At 39.9% G+C, this 20,314-nt stretch overlaps 1 protein-coding gene across 6 annotated transcripts in view; it reads right to left on the reverse strand.

Annotated features, from left to right (window-relative positions):
* The window catches only part of LOC131127822 (NMDA receptor synaptonuclear signaling and neuronal migration factor-like), a 50,796-nt gene that overhangs the window by 29,529 nt on the left and 953 nt on the right, over positions 1-20,314 (reverse strand). For 4 of the 6 annotated variants that reach the window (XM_058070088.1, XM_058070087.1, XM_058070086.1 and 1 more), the window contains exons 1-3: positions 19,061-19,232; positions 16,316-16,453; positions 5,840-5,960 (exon numbers count right to left, since the gene is read on the reverse strand). In XM_058070088.1, the coding sequence (XP_057926071.1) occupies positions 5,840-5,960; positions 16,316-16,346 (152 nt within the window). In that variant the 5' untranslated portion in view covers positions 16,347-16,453; positions 19,061-19,232. Of the gene's footprint in view, positions 1-5,839; positions 5,961-16,315; positions 16,454-19,060; positions 19,233-19,504; positions 19,628-20,314 lie in introns of those variants that run through there. The other 2 variants (XM_058070084.1, XM_058070085.1) reach the window with 2 other exon arrangements.

Below are 20,314 nucleotides of genomic sequence, written 5' to 3' on the forward strand. Positions count from 1 at the left end.
GAGTGATGTCAACATGCAAACCAGTTCACAGAGGACAAAGTAATACAACGTTCAAAGTCAGAATACAACAACCAACAACTGTTTCGCAGGTCAAACTGAGCTAGGCCTCATATGCATATATATTTACCCTTCTACAAATGTAATGGTAATGGTTTCATTTCATTTGAACATGCATCCCATAATCAGTTCCCAGTTCCACATGTCCAAAAGGAGTAGGAAGAAGCAAAGCTTATTAAATCCTACCCCTCCATCTGGTACTTTTACAATCACTAAATGTTACATTTGTTCACTTCCTGCTTTCCTAATATAGTTTAAGTTTTATTTATATTTTGTTATTTATTTTATTTTTTAAACTAATAATCAGAACAGTACTTGTATGAACAGTACTTCAATTTTATGAAGGATTTGCTTTAACAGAGAGACAGAATATATTTAAAAATACACAAAAAAATAACTAAAATGAAGTATATAATTTGTGTTAGATGGAGTGAAATAAGTATTTGATCTCCTGTCAACCGCCTCAACTCATTATGTGCATAACAGACACCCGTCACACAAACACTCTCTCCCATTCAAACATCTCTCCTACCACGGGCAAGACCAAAGAGCTGTCAAAGGACCCCACGGACAAGATTGTTTCTCTCTTTCATCTTGTCGATTCTGTTATAGTCCATTTCAGCCTTGTACAGATCTCTAATCTTGAGGTCAGCTCTTTTGTAACGCAAGGTAGCAGTGATGCGGATGCTGAGGTTCTCATTGGGAGTGACCAGGATGGATAGGATCAGGAAGGAGTACATCAGAGGGACATTACATGTTAGAGGCCTTGGAGATAAAGTCCTTTAGGCCAGACTGAGATGGTTGGGACATGTCCAGAGGAGAGATGGTCAATATATCGGTAGAAGGATGCTGCCAGGTAGGAGGCGTAGAGGAAGACCAAAGAGGAGGTTTATGGATGTAGTGAAGGAGGACATGAGGGTAGACAGATGCGGAAAACAGGGTTGGATGGAGGAGATTGATTTGCTGAAGAACAAGAGAAAGAAGAACAAGAAGCTCTTCCCGACAAATGAATGACAATGGAACAGATGGAACCAGAGACTATGGCGCATTCAAGGACTGCCAAACAAAGTGCGAAATCTAAATGCTTGAAGAAGAAAAAAAAATGGTAAAGAAAAAAAAAAACATGTACAAATTGTGGCTTTTCTAACAGTGGTACATTGTAGCTCTATTACCACCTATTTGTACATTATTACCACCTAATATTACCACCTATTTGTACATTATTACCCACCTGAATGAGATGTGCTTTCTGTGTTGGAAACCAAAAATAAAAAATACTCTTTTTGAGCAATAATCTAAAGACCCACTAGAATGAGGGACTGGACTCAGCGTCCAACTGTGCCTTATGTTGCTATGGTTCAATGCAACTACTCGAGCAGCACCACTGCCTTGTGCTTTTGGAGGTTTTTTTTTCCTTCCTACAGCATGTTTTCAAGCATGTGACATGAGGAGGGGGAGGAAGGAGAGGAAAAATACGGCGACAAGAAGGAAACGTGTCTGTAAGACCAAAATAGAAAGTAAGCAGGGAGTGGGATGAAGATGGAAAGCATAATAAGTCAGGTAAGTGTGCTGAGGAAGTGGAGGTGGGAATCTCTGATGCAAACCAATATATAAAGGCACCTGTGAATAGTGCCTCCGGGGGGGTTGGGGGGGCATTAACAAGTCATGCTGCGAAAGGAAAATATAGTCATCTCAGTGGTATGACAACAAGGGATGTGAATGGTTGTGTTCGTGTACAAGAATGGGTAGCTCTGGGTCAGTGGTGGGTTAGGACTCATGTCAAGGCGGGGGCCTCAAACTAGTGTCCTGCGGGCCACATTTGGCCCGCGGGCCGCATATTTGAGACCCCTGCTACAAGACTACAAGACTACAAGACCATCAACAAGATTGTAGACCTGCACAAGACTGGAATGGGTAACAAGACCATCATGATTGTAAACCGGCACCAGACTGGAAGGGACTACAAGACCATCAACAAGATTGTAGACCTGCACAAGACTGGAATGGACTGCCATTAGCAAATACTTTATATTTTGTGTTGCTCCCATTCCAAAAAGTCAGGACTTTTAAAGACAAAAGCAGCATAAAAACAAGTATGACTTCATTTTTAAGGGTCCTCAAGGGTGAAAGACTCGGACTTCAATATTATGGAGTGCAGCCATCAACATATTTTATACTCGGGTTGTCTTGTCTTAATGTCAGTCTAATTTGCATAATTGCCCTTGATGCATGTGCATGTAATTATAATGGAAATAAGAGACAAATAACATTGAAGGAGTGACAAATTGTGAGTAAAACTCATCCATCCATTTTCTTTACAGGTATGCTGGAGCCTATTCCAGTCAACTGGATTGGTCCTCTGCTAAAACCATGAAAACCAAATGAAATACAAAAGAATATTCTTCTGACTTTGTTGATTTTTTTATGCAACAAACCACCTCCATGACAAGAGTACTATCTGTTGTCATGTCAGAACATGCAAAAAAGAAGAGAATCTAGAGAAGTCTGAATACTCGGGCCACAAAGTCCCATTATAATGTGTTTCTGAGAGAGGGTGGGTGCTACCTGTTGGCCCTCACCAAGAAATACATTATAACGCACCTGGTTTACCAGAGAACAAGAAGACGTAGCAAGAGGGATCAGTGATGCAAACTGTATTTAGCGAGTAGTCAGACGTGCTACGTCTTGTTTGTGACATTCTAGGGTTCTGGTTTTGTTTTGGTTCCGATTTTATGTTTCTTTTTGGGGTTTTGAATCCCTGCATTGTTGTTTTGTGTTGGACATATCATTTTTATGAAAGCCATGTTTTCTCTGGAGATGTTTGCCTCTGCTTTTGGGGTTCCTACCTGCCAACCATAACAACAATAAAAAGAAGAAGCGGAAGAAAGTTCTAAACATTTTTGTTTTTCGCTCCCATTTTACAAATGGGTCAGAGTCAATTATGCAAATTTGACAATGATGTCATTATGTCAACCAACTATTACCACAAATAGATTGCAGTCCTGCAGGAAACAAATCTACAAATGTAAATCTACATTTCCTTTTCACAGGATTAGGATTAATACAATGTCCAAAACCGGGTTTTACATGTCACCCAGCGGTGTCCTTCATGTTCCATCCCGAGAGATACGGATCATTAGTCGCATCGATAAGAAGACTGACCGCCATCTTATTGCTCCTTCAGCTGCTTCTGTCATTGATAGAGCACCATGGGAGCGCTGATGCATGGCCCTCGTGTCACGTTTGAATACTCAGTACTTGTGTAAGCTTTTTTGTTTGTGTCATTTCTGTGACATTATTGCAAAAAAAGTTCATGTACACGTCATTGTACAGTGAATATTATATATATATATATACATACTGTATTTTCTGGACGATAAGTCGCTCCGGAGTATAAGTCACACAAGACCAAAAATGCATAATTAGGTAAAAAAAGAAAAACATTTTTCGGGTAATTTATTTTCCAAACTACTTGACCAAAACAGACATTACGTCATCTTGGAAGGCAAATTCTAACAATAAAAGAATAGAGAACAGGCTGAATAGGTGTAAGATATGCTAACACAATGCTTATTCAGCTACACAAAAAATAAACAAGAACAGAAAAGGTGTCCTGTGTTTATGGAACATAAACACTTTTTTCATTTATAAGTCGCTCTGGAGTATAAGTCGCAGGAACAGCCAACCTAAGAAAAAAGTGTGACTTATAGTCCGGAAAATACGGTATATATATATATATATATATATATATATATATATATATATATATATATATGTATATATGTATTTAGCTATAGCTATACAGCACAACCAAGTCAGCTATGGTGTGAGCGTATTAAGAAGTTAGGATGCCATCTACAGTACGACGTTGGAACAACAAGCTCCGATCACTGAGTCCAATTCTAATGTGTTTGCGAGCTAGGGCCAACAAGTAAGAAAAAAAGTACGGCCAAATCTATCTGTGGCGGTCCACATTTACTCATGGCGGGCCGCCACAATTAAATGTATGTATGGGAAACACTGAAAAATGCAGCATTTGTATTTCCTTAAAACGTACGCAAGTTGTATTCACTTTCTACGGCACCACGAGAACTGTTGCCAATTTCTCCGTAAGAAAATTCAAATGAAAAATAATTGTAATATTTTATCTTGGATACCGACTCTCAAAGTCTAGACAGTGTAATAATTACATCCGGACCCACCTCCAGCCCTTTAGATAACGCTCTGGGAGACATTCATGGATGTGTAGAACAGAAACAGAACAACAAATGCCGAACAATACGTGCTTTCACTGTTAAGTCCCCAAATGTCACTAGATTTATCAGTAGTCACTTTTGAGAAAAATATGTCGCCAGGTTTAGCGACACAGTCCCCAAGTTGGTGCAACTTGGTCAATCTTGAGCACACCGTGTTATTTTCACTACCTCAAATTCAAACTGCACTCAAAGGAGACATATTGTACTCATTCTCGGGCCTTTGTACTGCCTTCTGGTTTTCACAATTTTTACAAAAAGGTACTGAAAAGGTAATCAAGCTGCATTCTGTTTGTTTCGCTCAGAAATTCCATTCATCCATGGTGTTCTCTGGTGTGCCCCAGAGCTCTGTCTTGGAGACCATGCTAGTCATCATTTCCATATCATCTCCTGCCAATATTTTCCATCAAACTTCAGCTTCCTTTGAATTTTGCAGCTCGAATAATCACTAGAAGCCCCTCCATCCTGCAACCTAATTGGCTCTCCGGCCAATACTGCACTCGGGTTAAAAGAGTTCGCCGTACGTTCAAGCCTAAGTTCCTATTCAAAACCTCACGCCGCCATATTTGTGACCTGCTCCATATTTCCGCACACCCTCGCTGTCCCCTCTTTGTCTGTCCATATGGACGACAAAACCTTCAGCCGTTTGAGACCTATTCTTTTGATATCACCCCCCACACCCACACACCCCCAACCCACCCACCGCAATATTCACTCATTTACCTTTCAGATTAAGACTCTCTTTATGCTGGACGAGATCATTCACTTGTTTATTTCAGCTCACATTTGCAATTTTAACTTGAATTTGTACAGCTTTTACTGATCCTTATATTTATATATTTTGTACACTGTCCTTGACTGCCCAGATTTTTTAAAAGGCTAAAAGCAATCCAATATGCAAAAAATGAAAGAAAAAAAATTACTAGTCAAAAAAAATCTATCCTGAATTGCATAGGTGAGGATAAACAGTAGAAAATGAATGAATGAATGAATGAATGTGAGCTCTGTGTTACTTGACATTACTCCTTTTAGTGCATGCTTTTTGTTTTTTAGTCATATCAAGGACAACATTTAAATGTCATTACAAATATTACATGTCAAATCCTGATTTTCTTAAAAATATTAGGAATTAGTTAAAAAAAAAAACTAATAATTTCATATACTGTCATATACTTCCTCCCAAAAAATACAAAACAACTCGTCCTTTTTAGCCGGGAGTCCAAACTTTTTCCAGTGAGATTAACATACATAAACATAAAAGGACGGGGGCAACTTTGATACATTTTTACACGAAAGTTGCTAAAAGGAATCCAGTGTGGGTCAATATATGTTAAACTATTTAAACAAATAAACAGCTTTGTGTTGTAGCTGACAAAGCTAATTAGTGCATTTTAGCTAACATACGTAATTGTTTGTATTTTTACAATATGCCAACAGACAATAAAAAAGGAGCTAAGAATGGATGGATATTTTTCAAATACATTATTTAAAAAAAGAGGCAAGAAATGATTTTCATATGTTGGACTCACCGAACTTTAGCGGCCACGGAAGAAACGGCATCAGTCCTCAGGTTCTTCCTTTTGGACCCTGAAGTTCCCATACTGAGGTGGACACGACCCACGACACGAGCCGCCGACCATTCCACGCGGACTGGCGGGACCGGGCAGCCACACCGGAAACACGAGCGCAATCAAAAACAAAAGCATCGGCAGTCAGCGATGGAAACTTGATGAAGTGGACGCGAAGAAGAGAGATGATGATGAGGAGGAGGAGGAGGAAGAGGAGGACAAAGACAAGAAGAAGATGTGCTCTTAACTCGCCGCGAGTCCTGGAAGGAAACTATGCCCATATATGGAAGACAGCCCGCCTGCACTGTATATGCTCACAGCAGCAGCACATGCATGATGCCGATATGTAGGTTAGCTTGACCAAACCACCGAGAAAGTCACGAGTGGTTTTGCTTGGGCATGAGAGCAAGTGTTACCAAAAAACCCACAAGAGAATAAAGTAAAATTAAAATATATATATAGTATATAAGTATTAAGATTAAGATATGCCTTTATTCGTCCCTTAGTGGGGAAATTTGTATTTCACAGCAGCAAGAGTACAGAGTCGGTTAAGCAGTACAAAATACACAATATAGAAAAATAAACAATATAAACAACCCAAGTATTAACAAAATCAACAGTTTTTCCCAGAGTTATATACAATACAGTATGTAGATGATATGAAACGAGATGAGATATATGACCAGTCTATACACTGAGATCTTGTAATGGAAATACAGTAAATCTCGGATATATCGGACTCGGATATATCGGAAATTCACTCACAACGGACAGATAAAAAAAGAACCGATTTTTCTGTAATGCATTTCCAATAAAAATTCATTGCATATATCGGATTTTTTATAACGGATTTCGCCTATTTCAGACAAAATCTCCAGTCCCGTTCCAATGCATTTCCATAAAATTTCCCTCGCATATAAATCGGATGGCCGCATCATGGCGCTCCGATTCGCCGAATGGTGACAGGCTGCTATACGACGTCATTTGCAGCGTTGCCTGCGCGTCCAGGTACATTGGAAACATAGTCAAGGAAGTGCCTTTTTATAACGGATAAAATCCCATTTACGCATATACCGGATATAAATCCCATATATGCGTAAAACGGACATTTTCCGGTATACGCATATAACGGATTTCGCTTATATCGGACAAAACCAGTGGGAACAATTGAATCCGATATATCCCAGGTTTACTGTACTTCACATAGAACTTAGTATATTGCATTTATGGTAATGGTTTAATTTCATTTGAACATGCATCAGATTACAATTGAGTACATCCCATAATCAGTTCACAGTTCCACATGTCCATAGCAAACAACTTTGATGTATTTTTTGTATAAAAAAAATAGCTAAATGACATAAAATAGAAATATAAGGCATTCCGAAGACACATTCAAAGATGTTGTGACGACACCGGTCACTAGGTGTCAGTAATGTTAACTGTAAAGCAACAGGTTGAATGATCTCACAAATGGCACAATAATCCCTTACAAGCCAACATTGAAACCACTTCCTGTCCGCCCCCCACTCAGCTCCCCTACGCTCGGACCCATTTACAGCAACACAGACGTTTATTATAGGGTAGTCACATGACAAGGACGCCTAAATAGAAGTTGAAGTCCAGCACAAAGCCCATGAAACACATTAAAAGTGTTCCTAGCGCCCGAGTTTTGTATGCACATGTTTATGCACATGTTTTATACATGCCTCAGGCAGCGCTGGCACCCACAAACTGGCCTGCGTTGTGTGTATTTCAGCACAAAAGAATCTCATGAGGCGTGACGCCTCGCTTCCATGGAGTGTCAGCACTTCTTGTGCCAGTAAACACGTATGTGATGTGCTAACAAACGGTAATATATGAAAAAGACGCCTGCTTAAATATTCATACAGTCAGTTTTGCTGCGATGCTCGCCGCCTGGCCTCACGTGCCAGAGGAGGAGAGGGAGGAGGAGAGGGAGTAGAGAGGAAGGAGGCGGCGGAGGGAGGGAGGGAGAAGCGAATAAGCGGAAGAAGAGGACGTCACGTGACGGATGCTGAATGAGGTTTAGTACGCCGCACATGCACGTACATGAGGACTGGAGGAAAACGACTGGCGCTCACGCTAGGATGGCAGTGATGGCGTCAGTCTCTCTTGACGTGTTTGCTGGTTTTTTTTTCAAACCGCACAAATTCCTGGAATGTTTGGGTTTTGGATGCACAAATGGTGACATATGTAGTAGACATAGTAAGACAAAATAACATATAAATATGATTAATGCTGATGTGTGTTGATGGAAATATGTTCCAGTGCCAGGGGAGCTGAGTGGGGGGCGGACAGGAAGTGAGGTCGAGGTTTCAGAATTTAATTATATGGTAATGGTAATGGTTTAATTTCATTTGAACATGCATCAGATTCCAATTGAGTGCATCCCATAATCAGTTCCCAGTTCCACATGTCCAAAAGGAGTAGGAAGAAGCAAAGCTTATTAAATCCTACCCCTCCATCTGGTACTTTTACACTCACTAACTGTTACATTTGTTCACTTCCTGCTTTCCTAATATAGTTTAAGGTTGTTTTTTTAGATTTTTTTTAAATTATTATAAAAAATATTATAAATTATTATTAAATATTATTGTTATATTTTTTAATTTTTTTTTTAATTTAAAGTTTTTTTATTTTTATTTTTAAAAATTTTTGTCACTATTTGTGTGTCCTTTCTGCTGCTACCAAACAGCATTATTTTAGTTTTACTTAAGTTCAAGGATAATCTATTATCATCAAAGCATCTTTTTAATATGACCATTTTTTCTCTGACCTTTCTAATGATTTCTTCTGTGCTCCCCTCCAGAACAAAAAGCAGTGGTATCATCCGCAAATAATACCAGCTTTAAGTCTTTCGTGACTTTGGAGATATCATTGATGTACAATTTGAACAGTTTTGGTCCCAGTATTGACCCTTGGGGTACTCCGCATGTAATATATGAATTTGCAGATGTGTATTCTCCTAGCTGTACGTATTGTTTCCTGTCAGCTAAGTAGCTTTTGACCCAGTTCACATTATATTAATTATAATGATGCAAGCTGCAGATTAATCCACTCAAAATTATCATGATATTATCAGTTTTTTTGTGTACATGTATTTTTATTATTGAACATCATTTTTTACAGAATATTCAAGCGTCAACCTGATGTTTGTGCACTGACTTGCACTGTCAGTTCAAATCATCAATTTCTGCTTATAGAGGTAGAAATGGAAAATGTGTTGAAATGAGATTCATCGATTCAAATTATCGTTAGTTCAAGTCTGGTGCTTGTGTGTCTCACCCGATGTTACGAGACAGAAAATTATTGCGAACCACTGATTTACACCAAAATATGTAGTACATGTTGACGTGTATTTTCCCTTTTATTCCAAATCATTCCTTATTTATTTATTTGTCATAAGCCTTTAGCTTCATTGCTAATCCAAAGCAAAACAGGGCGGGGTAACAGGGTAGGGTAACAGTATGGGCGGGGCAAAAATCATGTTAATTGTGTCCGGTGTGCACACAGCTTTGAGCTGTCATTTTCAACATTAAACTTTGGTATTAAGGTGGGGGGTCTCAAACTAGTTTGAGACCCCTTCCGTATACAAAAAAAGTGTACTGATGGGAGTTCCAGTACTCCGATACGAGCGTGTTGGGGCAACTGAGAGAGGGACGGATATGAAAAGCTGTTCTAGCGATGGAGCCCTGATGGAGCGCTGACGTATTTTGTCCATGAAAGATGCTAAAAGCAACCTATTCCCCAGTATTACAGCGAGGGCTACGTTCCAGGAAAAGCAGTGAAAGAAACACAAGTAATACGCCCAGTGTACTTCATGCCGGGGTTGTTGAGGGCAGAGTATTTACAGACATCAACACTAAAAAGAAACGCGTTAAAATTCCACAAAGGATACAATAGATGAATCCAGGCCAATAAATACTGCACAAGGGAATTGGATACGACCGCAGGGAAGCGGACATGTCTTTGCTCCGCGGCCACGGACAATTCCCTTTCATGATTATTATCCGCGTTTATAGCCGTCATATATTGCGAGCGGTGAAAGATAGTACATACATACCAGGCACACAGGAGAAGACAAGGGCAGCAATGAAAAATGGCTGTGAACATAACCGTAAAATCATCAAAATGAAATAAATATATGATATGAACCGACGTTTTCAAGGTAAATGTGACACTTGGTAATGCTGGTGTTGCTTTAGGTCCGGGCCCTGGTAATAAGTATTTGAGCCTCGGGTGATTTTTAGTTTCCTGTCTTACAAAGATATGATTAAGATTATGATCAATTTGATGATAACTTTATTGCAACAGAGAACCAAACAAACAAAAATTCTAAGTTATAAATTCATTGGCATTTGAGTCTATGAAATACCAAGTACTGATCCCCTACCACCCACTCAGGATTGGGATGGTCAACAACAGTGTAAACCTACACAAGACCATCAACAAGATTATAGATCTGTACAAGACCAAAATGGACTACAAAAAGGCTAGACCTACAAAATACATACAAGAACATCAAGACTCAACAGGGCTGTCGGAGTCCATCAACAAAACCTACACGAGACTCGAATGGGCTACGAGAACATCAACAAGACTGTAGACCTACACAAGACCGGAGTAGACTACAAGACCATCAATAAAACAGAACTACACAGAACTGGAATGAACTGCAAGACCATCAACAAGACTCTAGACTCACACAAGATCGAACTGGATCAACAAGACTGTAAACCTACTCAAGACTGGTATGACTACAAGTTCAACAAGGCTGTAGACCTGCAGAAGACCAGAATAGACTACAAGACCGTCAACACAATTGGAGATCTGCGCAAGACCAGAATGGACTACAAGAGTATCAACAAGACTGGAATGGCTCAACAAGTTTTCAGAAGTCCATCAAAAAGACTGCAGATTTACACAAAACTAGAATGGACTGCAAGGACAACAAAAGTGGAGAACTACATAAGACTGGAATGGACTACAAGAGGATCAATAAGACTGTAGACCTACATAAGACTGGAAAGGACTACAAGAGCATCAATAAGACTGTAGACCTACATAAAACAGGAATGGAATGGACTACAAAAGGATCAATAAGACTGTAGACCTACAGAGGACGGAATGGACTACAAGAGGATCAACAAGACTGTAGACCTACAGAGGACGGAATGGACTACAAGAGCATCAACAAGACTGTAGAACTGCAGACAACCAGAATAAACTGCAAGACCACCAATAAGACTGTAGACCTACAGAGGACGGAATGGACTACAAGAGGATCAACGAGACTGTAGACCTACAGAGGACGGAATGGACTACAAGAGGATAAACGAGACTGTAGACTTACATAAGACTGGAATGGACTACAAGAGGCTCAATAAAACTGTAGACCTACAGAGGACGGAATGGACTACAAGAGGATCAACAAGACTGTAGACCTACAGAGGACGGAATGTACTACAAGAGCATCAACAAGACTGTGGACCTACAGAGGGCGGACTGGACTACAAGAGCATCAACAAGACTGTAGAACTGCAGACAACTGGAATAAACTGCAAGACCACCAGTAAGACCGTAGACATACACAAGACCAGAATGGACTACAAGTCCATCTTCTCCTACTGTAGGTCAGGGGTCGAGGGTGGTCTTCAAGAAGTCACTTTATTCGGAAACCCTGAAGGCGGGTTATTACAAGACCAGAATGAGAATATCCAAGGCCTCCCTGCAGTTTCTGAGAGGCGGGTTCCAGGATCCATTAGCACGCTGAACTGCAAGTCCATTATCTCATGACTCACACGTTCCATCTAATGGAGGCGTAACAAATCATCTCATCCTTGCATGTCAGCCGTCGTCATTTCTCCGTGTGCACAATTTCTCTTGGAAAATAAGAACGGTGACTCCGCATCCTGGTCTTCCAAAGTCTGCCGGTTGGCGGTTCTTCAGCATAAAAGGTGTTTATTATTGTTTATGTGGCTTATTATAATTGCCACCTTGCTCGAGGGCACGCTATGTAATCCAATCTCTAGGAGTCAGCAGCTGGCCTGATTAGGAATGGCCATTTGGATACACGTCCTTCCCGACTCGACACCGCCCGCTGATGGATTGGACCCGATTGGCTCCACAAATACAGTTTCTGAGTATTTAGCAGGAACCGGACTGAAGGACGGCACGGTGTTGTACCAGGAGGACGTTTGAAGGACAATGGAATACAAGAATGAGACTGGGGGGAAAAAGCAGTTACAGTAAACCTCGGATATATCGGACTCGGATATATCGGAAATTCGCTCATAAACGGACAGATAAAAAAGAACCGATTTTTCTGTAATGCATTTCCAATAAAAATTCATTGCATATATCGGATTTTTTATAACGGATTTCGCCTATTTCGGACAAAATATCCAGTCCCGTTCCAATGCATTTCCATGAAATTTCCCTCGCATATATCGGATGGCCGCATCGTGGCGCTCCGATTCGCCGAATGGTGACAGGCCGCTATACGACGTCATTTGCAGCGTTTGCAGCGTTGCCTGCGCGTCCAGGTACATTGGAAACATAGTCAAGGAAGTGCCTTTTTATAACGGATAAAATCCCATTTACGCATATACCGGATATAAATCCCATATATGCGTAAAACGGACATTTTCCGGTATACGCATATACCGGATTTCGCTTATATCGGACAAAACCAGTGGGAACAATTGAATCCGATATATCCCAGGTTTACTGTATAATTTTATAGCAGTTTAGCAGTAGCAGGTTTTTTTGCATATACAGTAAACCTCGGATATATCGGACTCGGATATATCGGAAATTCGCTCACAACGGACAGATAAAAAAGAAGCGATTTTTCTGTAATGCATTCATTCATTCATTCATTTTCTACCGCTTTTCCTCACGAGGGTTGCGGGGGGTGCTGGAGCCTATCCCAGCTGTCTTTGGGCGAGAGGCGGGGTACACCCTGGACTGGTGGCCAGCCAATCCCAGGGCACATATAGACAAACAACCATTCACACTCACATTCATACCTATGGACAATTTGGAGTGGCTAATTAACCTAGCATGTTTTTGGAATGTGGGAGGAAACCAGAGTACCCGGAGAAAACCCACGCATGCACGGGGAGAACATGCAAACTCCACACAGAGATGGCCGAGGGTGGAATTGAACCCTGGTCTCCTAGCTGTGAGGTCTGCGTGCTAACCACAGGAATCCACAGGATTGAACGGAATGTTATATTGAAATAAATGTCATTTTTCCACATTTCGCACCTGCTCAAACCATTCCAGCATAACATTCCGGGATGGAAATGCTCACTTTTGACCAAAATTCCACATTTTCCAAACACAAATTCCTATTTCATTTGATGTTATGATGTCATCCACCACACAAGGAGATATGAAACAGAAAAATGATATTGCTAATTCAGTTAAAAGTCAGCCATTCCGCCCAGGAAAGGTAAATCTTATGTCGTCTGTCAGAAGATGACACACAAGATGAAGTGCGAGGAATCAACATGATTTCCCTCGCCGCTCTCCTCTGCCAGGCTGCTCCACACCACCACCATATTTAGGTCAAGATGATCCACTTTGTCTCCTGGGATGATCAGGAAGCGGCTCGGCACATGTAAACTAGGAGCCTCGCCTGGTTGGCTGAGTTAAAAATAGAAATATTAACCGTCTTGTGACACGGTCCTCACTTGGGTTCCATGTCGTATCCGAGCCACTCAAATCATCATGAAGGATCAAACGTGAGCTGAGGATCGGCTCCTATGTGATAACCGAGCAGTGTAGTGCCCTTGTTGTATCTCCCTTCTTTGCAACGTCCCCTTCAAAGTGTGTAAGACAACCACAGGGGAAAAAGTACAGTAAACCTGGGATATATCGGATTCAATTGTTCCCACTGGTTTTGTCCGATATAAGCGAAATCCGTTATATGCGTATACCGGAAAATGTCCGTTTTACGCATATATGGGATTTATATCCGGTATATGCGTAAATGGGATTTTATCCGTTATAAAAAGGCACTTCCTTGACTATGTTTCCAATGTACCTGGACGCGCAGGCAACGCTGCAAACGCTGCAAATGACGTCGTATAGCGGCCTGTCACCATTCGGCGAATCGGAGCGCCACGATGCGGCCATCCGATATATGCCAGGGAAATTTCATGGAAATGCATTGGAACGGGACTGGAGATTTTGTCCGAAATAGGCGAAATCCGTTATAAAAAATCCGATATATGCAATGAATTTTTATTGGAAATGCATTACAGAAAAATCGGTTCTTTTTTATCTGTCCGTTGTGAGCGAATTTACGATATATCCGAGTCCGATATATCCCAGGTTTACTGTAGTTTCAACGAGAGTGGTGTAGTGGTTAGCGTTCCAGACTTTAGAGCGGACGGCTCGGGTTGGAATCTCCACTAGTAAGCACCATCGGTATCCGGAATTTGAAGGGTTGAAGCCAAAAATCTTGATCGGGATCAAAAAGATCCGCTGTGGCGACGCCGTAATCAGGGAAAAAGCATAACGAAAGACACAAACGTATGTCGTTTTAATGTCACCCTGCTAGCCGGGTACTTGTCCTTGTCTGGTGTAGACTCACCACCCAAGAGCAGTACTGTAGTACTGTAAGTACTGTAAATCCTGTTTAGCTATGGAATACGCGTCTGCCTGCACTTGTGTTGAGTCTTTGTACTCCCAAGTACTCCCGGGAGCGCACGGCTCCTTAAAGGAAACTTCATTAGCATCTCGGGCTCATTGTCATCTGACAAGCTATCTGATATCACAGATGTGCGTCAGCGCCACCAGCTTGCTCTCATTTAGCAGGATTTAATTACATGCCCAGGAACGTCTGGAGACGTATTGCTCAGCAGCGGGAGAATTATTTACATTTTTACAATCAAAGATTACACACGCACATCCTTTTTGGCCGAGCTTTCGGATGTGGGGACCACCGTCTTCGTTACCGTGGAGGAAATTAGTACCCACGTCAGTAGCGTGCACACAAAAAACATTTATTACCATAAGGTGGAAGTCAAAGAAGAATAAAAAACATGCTACTATTATTATAAATTATATATGATTAAGTTATATTATTCATGCATAATGATTAAATAATGTGATTGTACTGTCAAATGATTAAATAATCGAATCTGATTAATCACCATTGTAGATTAATTAATCGTGATTAATCACCATTGTAGATTAATTAATCGTGATTAATCACCACTACTCCCAACTATGTCTGAAATATGCCCATTTTACTGCATGTTATGAACTGAAAGCTGAGTATGATATATTATATTTCTTATGTACTAACAGCTCCGAATGAACTGAATGTGTCAATCAAGCTCAGCGATCCCACACAAGTCTAAAATAGTCTCTTTTAATAGCGGCAGGATATTTGAATCGCACTTTAAACTATGTTCTTATGAGCAACGAGGGGTTGCGTTCAAAGACATCACGTAATTTGATGTAAAGCTAAGAGTTTTCAGTCTATTTTCCAGCATACTTAGTGTTCATCCGAATTACGAGTTCTGAACACAAGTACACGCTAATTACACACAAAATGAACGCAGTTGTAAAATTATTAAAACAATATCATGAGCTTAATTAAGATGAATAACAAAGTTAATTGTTAAATAATTGTAATATTATTATTATTAAGGCGTGAATGCTGAAGAGTTTAAGCTGTGGAAGTAAAATGCGGAAGTACGGAAAAGTGATGGGATTCAGGGATGAATTCAGGAAAGAAGCGGAATGCCAAAAATATATTTTGGTGTTAGAATGCTATGAATTCCAAAAGAATGATAATAATACTTATAACGTTCTTTCTTCTTATTAATATTTTTGTCTCATATTCCTTTTATTATGTTTCCTACATTGGATAATACAAAGGGAAAGGTGACTGTGGTGGTGTTATTTCATGTCTGGAAGGCTCTAATGACGTTAAAAACCGTATTTAGAGGGTTGTAAACAGGTTTTCTAAGCTCTAACTACAAAAATATTCCTATTCATAAATAAGGAATCCTACTTAGTGGAAATTCACTCATCACAGTGGGGCCTGAAACCAATGAACAGCAATAAACGAGGGAGTACTTGAGAAATCAGAATGTTGTCACCGAAAATGTGAAATGAGAGAAAATGTTGGAGTTTGTCGCTAGTGAGGATTCATGTCATGAATGACTGGAATTTTCGGATGTTGGAATGGTTTAAAGAGATTGAGAAATGTGGAATTAGATATGTGTCAAATAGAAGGATTTGGATCCTGAGAGTACAGCGAAATACCACATAACGACGATGCTAGTACTAGGAGCGTATCAGTATCAGTATGCCAGGAATGTCCAAAGCACCAGTGATTAGTTAACGAGCCCACAGGGTTTCCAAAGCACTGAAAGATGATTGGCCACTTACCATAATCAAACAGTGAATACCGAGTAGCCATATTCCAAGCAAATGGCTCCCTGTGGAATTGGTGACCTCCAACATTTCCGACACAGTGAGATAAACGCTCTCAGGCGGTCCACTTCAGCTGGCAGTGACGGGAAAAGGCTAGAAATGACGGAAGAGAGCAAAAGTGTGAGTGATGTGCTGATAGACGCTCATTTTCTCATTTCGCTAATGAAGACAGAGCAGAGACAGAACAGGTCACTTGGCACATCAAGACAACTCCCAGCAGAAAACGTCGCCACGTGTCTGACTTCCTGGCAGCACATAAAGTACGCCAGCATGCGGGGAAACCAGAGGGAATAGTGACTTGAGCTGTGCAATGACCTACTTACCTGCATGACCTGCTTTTACCGTACGGCGCAAGTAGAGACACCTTGAGGACAGCTTAGATATGCAGACATAAGAGATAATAAACAATCACCTTGGCTTCAGAAACTCAATCCATCATTTTTTTCCTGTGCCGGGTGCTCGCAGCATCGAAAAGTATTTAATTTAGTATGTTTACCTCCTAACAAACAATATATGTATCATTTTTATGCTCAGTGACACAGGATGAGCAAAAAAAAATTAAAGACATTTTTAATCTAGGGTTGCAACAATTAATCAATTATACAATTAATCAACCACTATTAAGCAATACAAGCAGTTGATGTTTGCTAAATCCAAGGATGAAGAGTCTTGAACCAGTCATGATGTGCTATATATATCACTATATTGACACGCACTATGGTACACATTATGGCATTGGATGCTCATATCACCTCCTATTTTGGTATGGGAAACAAAATAAAAAAATTAAAAAAAAAAATTTAAAAACTAAAAAAAAATTAATAAAATTTCATAAAATAAATTAATAAATAAAATAAATTTGCTAAATACAAGGATGAAGAGTCTTGAACCAGTCATGATGTGCTATATATATCACTATATTGACACGCACTATGGTATACATTATGGCATTGGATGCTCATATCACCTCCTATTTTGGTATGGGAAACAAAATAAAAAATTTAAAAAAAAATTTAAAAACTAAAAATAAATTAATAAAATTTCATAAAATAAATTAATAAATAAAATAAATTTGCTAAATACAAGGATGAAGAGTCTTGAACCAGTCATGATGTGCTATATATATCACTATATTGACATTTACTATGGTACCCATTATGGCATTGGATGCTCATATCACCTCCTATTTTGGTATGGAAAACAAAATTTAAAATAAATTTATTTTTTTAAAACAAAAAATAAATAAATAAAATTTCATAAAATAAATTAATAAATAAAATAAATTTGCTAAATACAAGGATAAAGAGTCTTGAACCAGTCATGATGTGCTATATATATCACTATATTGACACTTACTATGGTACACATTAATGCATTGGATGCTCATATTGGATGCTTCGTAACGTGACAAAAAATAATTTTAAATTTTATTTTAAATTTATTTTTTTTTAATTTTCAAAAAATATAACAATAATATTTAATAATAATTTATATTTTTATAATAATTAAAAAATATATATTAAAAATATATATATATTAGGAAAGCAGGAAGTGAACAAATGTAACAGTTACTGATTGTAAAAGTACCAGATGGAGGGGTAGGATGCTCGTATCACCTCCTACTTCGCTACGGGACAAAAAAAAAAAAAAAAAAAAAAAACTTAAACTATATTACAAAAGCAGGAAGTGAACAAAAAGTACTAAATGGAGGGGTAGGATTTAATAAGCTTTGCTTCTTCCTACTCCTTTTGGACATGTGGAACTGGGAACTGATTATGGGATGCACTCAATTGGAATCTGATGCATGTTCAAATGAAATGAAACCATTACCATAAAAATGTAAATATAGTCTGATTTGGTATGTCCAGGACCGAACCGATTCCTTGATTAAGCAAAACAAGTTTCAGATGAATCGATTAAGAAAAGAGTATTAGTTTGAAAGCCATGGGAGATGGCTAACACAACAAGACCAAAGTTATTTGTTATTTACCGTCACCTGTATGTACATTCGTTATTGTCATTTATACAGTGGTACCTTGGCGTATGTACATTCGTTATTGTCATTTATACAGTGGTACCTTGGCATTACAAGTGTTTTCTCGATGTGAGATGTTAGATATAGTTCCATATTACATGATGGATGTATCTGTATCACTGGCTTGGCCTTCATCTTATCCTTTGTCACACTTGGTATGGACCGGATTCAACCAGCTAAGAACACCAGGTCACATATAGAGACATGCGACAGGGGGGGGGCTAAGCTTTGAAAAAGAACATGTGACCTGAAGTGTCTCGGCTTTGCTCCCGCAGCCGTGTAGAAGATGAGCCAATGCGTCTGTGTATTATATTCTTCCCGGTACATTAAACTGTTCAAATTGAGCTATTCTTTACTTCTTTGGGAGCATTCAAGATAACCGGTGGGAGGTGAGGACACTAAAAACAGAAGCCATCTTTCACCATCAGAGCATTCATGGATGACATGACAACACTGAGCACTACCGCAGCTGCAGGAAAACATCAGGATGACGATTAAGCCCGAGCTTCAGAATGCGAGGGTCTGCACTGGTGACCGCCCAATACCGTTGGTGTCAGAGCAAAGGTACTAAGGTTGGGCGTCGCCGCCAGTCTGGATGCCATCAACAAGAAAATGCTACAAGACTACTAAGTGCTCGAAAGTGAGACTAAAGATGGATACACCACCTCTGATTACGGGAAGGAAATGGACACCATCCGATGCAGTACAGCTTGCTATGTCAGCCCTGAAGCGGAACGATGTTATGGTCCAGTTGGGAGGAGGAGGATTTGGCTTTGCAGTACCTAATACAGACGTCCGGGCTTATCTGCAGTCCCTGTATGCCTACAAGTAAACGGGTCTTATTACAGCGCAGCTGCAAAAAAAGCACCCTTCCTTTTATACACTCAAGATTGTCCTGGACCAATCAGCTTTCGTCACTGCCCTTGCTTGAACAGCTTTCATGGTGTTTCTGCTTTGATTTGTGGTTAAACCACCCGTCTATCGAAGCTGGACAGCTAGCCATTGGAGATATTTGCTCAATTTTGCTAGCTAAAGATAAAAGCTAAATACAAACAAAAAATACTTATACATGCACCCACACAAAAAAAGGACTAACAATGACAACTGACCTGTTAAGGTGGAAACATCGGGAATATGCGGCGTATGACAGCTTGCTTTGCAACGAAGGAAAAGCAGAATTTTCCAGACGCCTTTATGCCCCTGCTAACAAAGGAAAAGATGCCTTGATGCCCCTGCGAACAAACAAAAACAGAAACACCATGAAAGAAGCGGTTCAAGCAAGGGCACTGACGAAAGCTGATTGGTCCAGGACTATCTTGAGTGTATAAAAGACCGGGCAGGGAAAGGAAGGGTACTTTTTTGCAGCTGCGCTGTAATAAGACCCGCTTACTTGTAGGCATACAGGGACTGCAGATAAGCCCGGAGATCTGTATTAGGTATTGTTGTCAGGAATAAACAATCTGGTTCTCATTCTATGATTTGGTTCTTTAAGATTCTCCTATCCTCAATTCGAAACCCACTTAGAGTCCTCAGGGGGAGGATTTCTACAATTGATACAAAATAAATTACATTGCCCTTTTTTATTTGAATTTTACTGAAATTGCCAGGACTCCAGCCTCTTACACAATCTTGAGTGTATAAAAGACCGGGCAGGGAAAGGAAGGGTGCATTTTTTGCAGCTGCGCTGTAATAAGACCCGCTTACTTGTAGGCATACAGGGACTGCAGATAAGCCCGGACGTCTGTATTAGGTATTGTTGTCAGGAATTAACAATCTGGTTCTCATTCTATGATTTGGTTCTTTAAGATTCCCTTATCCTCGATTCGAAACCCACTTAGAGTCCTCAGGTGGAGTATTTCTTAACCATGGATTGGATTGGAAGATGCTAGTTGATATTGCCAAGCAACTCATTTCCTCCC

This window comes from Doryrhamphus excisus, chromosome 4, assembly GCF_030265055.1.
Source record: "Doryrhamphus excisus isolate RoL2022-K1 chromosome 4, RoL_Dexc_1.0, whole genome shotgun sequence".
In the NCBI taxonomy this organism is placed as follows: domain Eukaryota; kingdom Metazoa; phylum Chordata; class Actinopteri; order Syngnathiformes; family Syngnathidae; genus Doryrhamphus; species Doryrhamphus excisus.